This window comes from Monopterus albus, unplaced genomic scaffold (assembly GCF_001952655.1).
Source record: "Monopterus albus unplaced genomic scaffold, M_albus_1.0 scaffold42.1, whole genome shotgun sequence".
In the NCBI taxonomy this organism is placed as follows: domain Eukaryota; kingdom Metazoa; phylum Chordata; class Actinopteri; order Synbranchiformes; family Synbranchidae; genus Monopterus; species Monopterus albus.
Genome location: NW_018127922.1, coordinates 1,004,049 through 1,012,810, shown reverse-complemented (window position 1 = coordinate 1,012,810; position 8,762 = coordinate 1,004,049). Strand labels below are relative to the sequence as shown.

The following is an 8,762-nucleotide window of genomic DNA, read 5'->3' as shown; positions in this document are numbered from 1 at the left end:
TCTTTTTTGTAATATATACAATGGTTGAAGTGAGCTTTTGTATGTGTTTCCCCAGTTTTCAACACCATACTTTAAGTATGGTAAAATCAATGAGGAATACAAAATGCGTAGTGCTTTCCCGTCCAAAATATATCTAACCCTTGCCAATATCGATATATTTTTTGCTATTTTGTTCTGAACATATCTGATATGAGATTTCCAGGAGAATTTGTCATCAACTATGACACCTAGAAATTTAATTTCATGTACTCGTTCTATATTAGCGCCCCCAATTTTCAATTGAAGTTCATTATCTAGTCTACGATTCCCAAATACCATAAATTTAGTTTTATCCAAATTCAGAGATACTATATATATATATATATACACCTGATGATCTCCATGTTCTGTGTTATCTGCAGTATTCAGTTGGTTTCATATGTAGTAATGGTCCAACCCACACACAGCGGCACACTCACATACACTAGGGCATGTGTCCTAACTGGAACAAAGGCCCATCTAGCCTGAGTTCCAGTGACACACTTTTACAGAATGAAATGACCCATCTTTTACTCTCTGCTCTTTACTTATTTCACCTTCTATCTCATCTTCTTTAACAACAGCAGATGTGTGTGTGCTGGGTGTGGTGACCTTATTCTTGTAATTGTACAATGACGCTGCAAGTGAAGCAGAGCACAGACATGCACCCACAGCAGTCTGACTTAACAGCTTCCCTCCACACATAAAAAAAGACAGTAAACACTCAATAACTTTCAAATATTCGTTTCAGCTGTTTTTTGGCTGGTGTTTGTTGCATTGTCTCATGTGGTAAAAACCCAGCTCTTTTGGTCAGCAGGCCAAACCACAGCGCAAATCATTATTTGCACAGTTTTCAACACAGGACCGGTTCTTCTGTGAATCCAGTCTGGCATTATAGTAGCTGATAATAAGTGGTTTCTTCTTCACCTGCCTGTACCTAAGCTTCCTGTGTTGATGATATGTATGTGGCCCGGTGGGGTGGAGATGACAATGTAGGTGTGGAGGAAGTCAAGTGCAGGTGTGTGTGTGTGTGTGTGTGTGTGTGTGTGTGTGTGTGTGTGCTGACAGACTGGCAGGTAAACAGGCAGGTTGTTCTCTGATCTCACCTGTTGGAGCAGACACAGCAGTGTCTGCAGGGCTTCTGCAGCAGAAACATGTTCTTAATGTAATGATGGAAAGCTAGGTCAGATCTTCTTGTCTCTTCTCTTCTTTTCTTTTCTCTTTACCTTTTTCATACGTACTCTGTGATACTCTGTGACATACTAATGATTTGTTCCCCTCTCTTGTCCCAGGTGCATTCTGGTAAACACCCAGGAAACAAGCGTATAGAGGGGAAGGAGGAGGAGGGCACAAGGGGAGGAAGAATGCCTTAGGGTAACCACAGCACAGGTGGGCTGGGGGGTGGAGGGTGACGACTGTGTGTGCATGTGTGCAACGGGAAGATTTTATGTGTGCTTTGAAGAGAAAGGAATGTTATACATCCAGATTATAATAAACCACCCCTATAAACTAAGAGGATGTCAGTTTAACCTGCAAGGCAAACAAACAAACACAGCAACCGTTAAGCATAGGCTTTGCTATGAACTGCCCATCAGACTGGTTTATGTCTCATGTTGAATTGTCCAGTGGAGACCTGTGAATTATTTCTTGCTGTTTATTGTAATTTTTTTCTTTCAGTTTAAGGTCAAGATGCTTTCTTCAACCTTCCCTGCACTACCAGTGTTTTATAGAGCACAGTCTGCTTAGACACAGAGAGGAAGTTGAAGTGCTAATGTAAAAACTAAAGCCCTTAAGGAACAGTTAATGGTAAAATTAATCAATACCTACCTAAAGATTATTCACCATCAGTATATTAGGCACTACAGAGAAGTTTCTGTCCCAGCATGTACTGTACATATGCACCATTACTGCAGGGAAATGTTGCTTAATGTGTTTGGTCATAAATTAACTTATATTAATGATAATGATGGGCAGCACGGTGGTGCAGTGGTTAGCGCCGTTGCCTCACACCGAGAAGGTTCTGGGTTCGGGCCCCTCTTTGTGGAGTTTGTATGTTCTCCCCGTGCTTCCGTGGGTTCTCTCCTGCTTCCTCCCAAAGACATGCAGCTTAGGTTGATTGTTGTCTCTAAATTGCCCATAGAAGTGCGTGTGCGTGTGCGTGTGCGTGTGTGTCTTGTTCGTCTATGTGTTAGCCCTGCGATGGATTGGCGACCTGTCCAGGGTGTACCCCGCCTTTGCCCGATTGCCGGCCGGGATTGGCTACGCCCCCCCTTTACCCCGTTTAGGGACTAAGCTGTAGAAAATGAATGAATGAATAATGATAATGATGTTATTTGGCCAAGTATGTTATACACAAGGAATTTATCTCAGTACAGAACCAAGGCAGCCATCTGTGGCGCCAACTCCAACACACAGTGATGGCACTATCCCTGCAGGGCGCTGCTCTAGCCATCAGGGGCAACTTGGGGTTACATGTCTTGCCCAAGGACACTTTGACATGTAGACTGCAAGCACCATGAATCAAACTTCCAAACTTGTGGTTGGGAAATGACCACTCTACCCCAAAGCCACAGCCGCCCCTAACATGTGTATACACATAACGTGTGTATTTTTGTCCAAAATACCACTTACTGTCTCTCTATATACATTCTTCTTTTGAAGGTAGAGGTTATGATGTGTGTGTGCGTGTTTGTTATTTCGATGAAAACTACTCAACAGTAACGACACAACAGTCTGGTATATTTAACAATATATATTTCCATTGTCAATGTACATTCCATTTTGACATAAGCTTTCTTCACAAACAAAAAGTTGGCATCTAAATAAATACTATATAAAATAGAACTTCAAAATAAATATATCTATAAAGGGAACCTTTTATATGAGAGAAACTTTTCTTTTTGTTAGCACAAATCTTGTTTCTTAATCCCGACAATGACACTGCAAAGGCCCAGCTGCATGAGACCTTTCCTCTTGTTTGGGTTGAAAAAAAAGAAAGAAAGGAATGTGTGCCCAGAAATGAGTGACACAATGGGTACGTGTGTGTAAATGTCACAGCACTGCAAAAAACAAAAAAGAAAAGACAAAGAACAAGAAGAGGAGGAGGACAGGTTTTAATATTTAAGTTTTTGTTGGTGATTATTCCACACCTTGAACAGGCTGGTGAGCACATGTAGAAGAATAATAAAGCTAATATGAAGTGGACAACATGACTCCTTCAGTAACAGAGCTGAGGAATATAAGAAAAGAAAGGCAACAGCTGTTAAAAATAGATGTTGACTGGTTAAAACAATTGTACTGAACACAGAGAAAAACAAAGACAAGGGAAAGCAATGAGAAAGGGAGAGAAAGCGAGACAAACTTGTCTTTTTTCCCCATCTCTGTGGTATGACAAGTTTATGCACAGCAGCTGTGTTAGTCAATCAAGGCCAGTGGTGTTTGTTGGACTAGTTCTCAGGGAGGAAGGAGAGACAAGTGGGACAGGAAAAAAAAAACGAGAAAGAAAAAGAGAGGAGAGGGCTGAGACACTGAGCAGTAAAGGCAGGAAATGGGTTGATCCAGATAGGGGTAGATTGTGTTCCCTGTGTGGATTCACTGAGTCCACAGTCTTTAGGACTCAGGAACCAGGGAATTAGCTTAGCCTCTTGACTGCTAATGAGCCATGGATAGCATAAATAGCAGGACTTTTTTTCTGTTGGGCACACTTTTCTAAATCAAGTGCTAGTGATAAAAAAGACCTGTAATTTTTGTTACCCCTTCCAAAACCTTCCTTTCACCATCCTCCTTCTTTTCTCTTTCTCACAACCTCAAAAACATCTTAGTTTTACCCTCAAAATATATATCTAATATATTCTCTATATATTTTGTACTGAATTGTAGTTATAATGTACCATGCAATCTCTCAAGGACATTTAAAAGTCTCTTCTAAAGAACACAAATGTTGTGAAACTATTTACAGCAAATAACATTTCACCTGCATAGCTCTATTACTAATATATTGTCAAACATTTGTGATTTTTGCTATCCACCTCCACCTTTGCCCAGTCACACAATCGTTTTCAGTTTTGGCACCTTTCTTTCAGACTGAATTGCTAGGTTCTGAAAATATTGCCTCATACATTCAAGACTAACGGCCATATTTTTTTTTCTATGTTATGCCAGTTTTGTGCAACAAGACAAGTATGAGCAAACTCAGGCACCCTAATGGAAGTTGAGGGTCCCACATGAAAGCGAGATGTGTGTTATGGAGCAACAAAGGCAGTATGCCTTTATGCTAAACAGAAAAGGCCATCTGTGTTAAAGGGCAGCATGCCTTTAAGAACCAACTGCCGCCATCTCCATTTGGCAAGAGTGCATAACAACTGTGATCACTCAGACAGTGAAAACATGCTGCTCTAAGCTAGCTTCCTTTGGCAAAGTCCTAAGAACATCATGCAAGCCACAAAAATAGACTTTAAGAATAAAAGATAGAGTCTCTGGCTATGCAGCATAATGATCATGACAACACTGTGTGTGTAAAGAGAGTGGGGTGGGGTGTGTGGACTAAATGTAGTGCATGTTAAAGTGGGATAGCTGAGGTGGTTAATACTGTGCTTTAGTACATCCCTTAAGGGGTTTGCGGCATCCTAAAAAGGTTGTGCAAGTGGCAGGTTTGATTTGGACAAAGGCTGACTAGATACAAACACAACAATAATTTTGCTATGCCTTCCCTTCCCCTCTTCACTCTCTGTCACTTGCATCCTCCCTCTTTTGGAAGCTTTTTTTCCCTCTTGTCAGTTTGTCTCTCACTTAGCTTACTTGTTTTAAATTATTCACTATTGCCTTTATGCCCCTAAATGTTTCTTTGCCTTCTTGTGCAAAGAGGAAGTACATTAGGCTCTTAGGCAGTTTAGAAATCAACATGCTGTAGGCCAAGTTCTAGAGAGGATTACTGGAACAGTCCCTGAGAAGGTTGGGTGTACTTTGTCACACATTTCTCTACAACACATTGACTTCTAGCACTGTAGGTAACCATTACACTAGAGCATGCAGGTCATGACATGCATTACCTCTGAGGTGAGTGGTGAACAGCATTCAAAATCTTTAAGAATGCATGGGCTTCAAACCCCCAAAATAGAAAACACACTGTAACGTGATTATCTCTCTCTCATTTGCAGTACAACTGCTTACACACAATAGAGGGAGAGAATTGTGGGAAATTACTATTCTTTTAAAGTTTCAAAAGTTTTGTTTTTACTGCTCCACCATGGAGACAAAATTGAGATAAAATGTTAGTAATACCAAGCTACCACGTTGAAGGTACAACACTAAGAGATGGTGGTCATCATCATAGTGGAGCGAACGGGTAAGTGGTGGCTTCACTCTGGCAGCGGCCTATCAGAAAACCATACTATAGGTTATTATTTGTTTTCATCATGTTTGTTTAGACAGGGGGACACGGGGCTGTGCTTTTGGGGAGAGCAGGGGTTGTACAGATAATTATCTCCACGATATAACTTTATGTTATCTGAGGATCAGTAACCAGCTTCTGGTTAATTACTGTTACTAAATTAGCTAAGAAATATAGAGCATCAGAGAGGTACAAGGACTTTGTGCCTTCAGCCATCTTTGCAAAACAACACCAAACACTAGTCCCAAAATCCAGTCTTGTATGCTTGTGTCACTTCTCACAAAAAACAACATCTCATAGGCCTGTTGGCTATTCCAACTATCCAGCTCTCCCAGATTAGGCCCATTAGGATCATCCACCCTATCAAGCACAGGTCAGGAAGCCATTTAAGTACCTTTGTTTTACATAAGTCATCTTCCAGCAGATTAATGGGATAGTTTAGGGGGTTGGTGTTGGATTGACCCATCCACAGAGAGTGAGAATGAACTGTGTGGTCCTGTCCATTTTTTAGCAAGCCATTGCCAGCTAGTTTGGTCCAGTATCATGACCCCTGCTGCTGCTTCTCTAGCATCCCAACTTTTGCTTCCACGCCTCCATTTTTACACACAGGGATGCTCGTGCCACCTTGCAAGTTCTTGCAGCGGCAGCCAGGCCTACTAACGTTGTCATAACACTTCTGTCCCAGTTTAGCTAGTCCAATAGCTGGCAGATAGCAAACCAAGCAAGGAAGGACAAGGGAAAGGGCAGCCATGAAGGACCAGCGTGCGCAACAGTTGGTCTGGGAGCATGAGCAGGGTTTGTCGGCACAGGAACCCTCGTCATCCTCATCCTCGGCACAGTGGTAGAAGATCCCTTTCACCAGGCACATGCAGGTGGCTGTATCCACCAGATTCTGAGCAGAGCACAGGCACTCCTGGTTGCAGACCCAGCAAGAGGGTAGGGTTCTGGGGAGCGTACACTCCGTGCAGCGGCACTTCCCGCAGTGCTCACAGAGAAGGAGGTGTTTCTTGTCAGCCAGGGAAGAAGGAATCAGCACTAATCCCTGCTGGCCTCCAGTAGAACAGACACCTCCTGTGGTCATCTTTGTAGACTTGAGGTCCAGTGATTTGGAGGAGGAGGAGCAGGAGGAAGCAGAAGAAGAGGAGGTCAGGACCTTGGATTCAGAGGAAGCGAAGTAGCCTGGAGTTCGGGTAGTAATTGTGTTGACAGTGCCCTGTTGGGGGTGCAGGTTTGGGTGGTGGTCCACTGTTGGGGTGGGTGCAGCATGGTCCAGCAGCTTCTGATCAGATGAGGTGCTGCTGCTGCTGCTGATAGAGCTAGGCCTCCCACTAAAGGAAATCCAAGGATGGGTGGTGCTATCCTGTTGAAGGTGGGGCTCACACCTGCCAGGCTGGTGCTGTTGGTGATTGTGATGATGGTTGTGGTTTGCCACCAGGAAGGCCTCCTGATTCTGACCGAGCCAGGTGATTCTTCGATTTACAGACTTCTGGCTTGAGGGCTGCTGAGAGACCACTGTGGGGCTGTCGATGTAGTCATTTTCCACATGCGAAGATTTTATCTGGTCGATGGGGTAGATGGTGAGGGGGTGCTGCAGGCGGCCGTAGGGCACTCGACTGTCCAGCAGGGGCTGGGATATGAGGGAGGAGGACACTCCGGGGACGTGGTGGGGAACCCTGGACTCCATGTGTAGGCTGGTGCCTTGCACGTCTTCACTCTAAAGCAGCATGTAGCAATACTGCAAGGACAGGTACAAAAGAGATCATTATGACTGGCTGCATCTGCTTTTATGCTGCTCTTGTGCCCATTTGATCCTTTTTAGTAGTCTTATCTTAGACAATAAATAAAGCAAAAGTATATTATGACAAATTACATTCTGATTATTTTACATGAGGTTAATAATTTACAAAAACATCCAAACAATTACAGCCAGGTTAGCTGTGAAGAACAGAGTGTGACTACATCAGAACACATTGCCTTCCTTAGTCTGTCTGTGTTTGTCTTACATGATGAAAAGAAAATATCATTTGCATCTTTACAACACAGTATTTGATCACATATTAGAGTTTAAGTGTCTTTTTTACTGTCTGTGATACATTTCAAAGTTCTTCTGCCTTTCCATGGCCATTGATGATCACCACTGCTTTATTTCTTAATTAAACAACCAACATTACTTTACCCACAGGACCTTTTCTACATGGCTGTACAGTGACTATTCAAGATCGAAAGGGATCGTAATCTATTTCCTGGTAATATACCTTTGTAATTATTTGAATGTAGAGTTTTCAAATGAGCTTGATTTTTAGACTGAATTCCAGCAGGGTTTCAAACCTCCTCCATTCTAAGTTTGACATTAGAACAATAGACGTTGGGCTCTCATCACCTCCCTTCCAAAGAGCAGGGAGCACCAGAGAGCAGGGCTTGCATGCAAAAGACGCAAAGATGCAAAGCAAGGCTGAGCAAAGAGCGGAGGAGGTTGGCAGAAAATGGACTTCAACCAACACAAAATGAACACAAGAGGCAAAGGAAATCAGGTCTTTGTATAGAATTACACCATAATACGACAGCAGCTTATACAATAATGTTATCTTTTGCTAAATTTCTCTCAGTATGCAGTAAGCACACATTTGAAACAGCGGACTCTTGGAATTTGTGAATGACACTGATTTTGTGAACTGCAAGATTTTATGAACGGGAGCTGCTGGCTGCACTCAGTGTTGCAGGCATGACTCAGTGCGCTCCAGCATGAGCCTGAATGAAATGGGTTTCATCTATTTCATCAATGAGGGCAGAGCAGCTGGCAAAACCACAACCTACTTGACAGAAATCAAAACGGGAACTGAAGACAAGTGATGCCGAACAGCTGACATTTCTCTCCCATATTTTAGTTGCCTTATTGAAAAACAGAACCCACAAAAACAAATTCGTTCGGACTATAAGTTGCAGTATGCTTTTTTTTATTACTATTTCACAGCAACGTGAATTTTCCAAGGACCTAAAAAAATTCAGAGTGGCTTATTAACACATATTAACCTGCTTGTTATCTATTCGATTTGAAAATAAGTTAGTAGTGGTCACTATTTTGTATTGTTTGACCATCAGTTCGTCTTATTCTCCTTTTCCTTAATTCCTTAACTGTGCAAAAGCCTGGTTGAGAAACCTGTTGCGACATTGCTGGCACCTACACAATCGCTTGTGATCATCAAATCTAGACCATTATGAGCTCTAAGCCCGGAACTGTGCGTGTTTGTGCGTGCGTGTCTCCCTTCAATATGTGAAAGGACGGAGTCCTAAAAACCAGAGGCTGCTGTCAAATAGCATGTTTATATGGGCACTATAGCCGTGTATTCAATACTTC

General features: G+C 42.5%; 1 protein-coding gene across 1 annotated transcript in view; it reads right to left on the bottom strand.

Moving 5' to 3' along the window:
* Nucleotides 1–2,786: 2,786 nt before the first annotated feature.
* The window catches only part of spry4 (sprouty homolog 4 (Drosophila)), a 6,837-nt gene continuing 861 nt past the window's right edge, over nt 2,787–8,762 (bottom strand). The window contains exon 2 of the mRNA XM_020599770.1: nt 2,787–7,142. Coding sequence (XP_020455426.1) covers nt 5,949–7,091 — 1,143 coding nt within the window. The 5' untranslated portion in view covers nt 7,092–7,142 and the 3' untranslated portion in view covers nt 2,787–5,948. The remainder of the gene's footprint in view (nt 7,143–8,762) is intronic.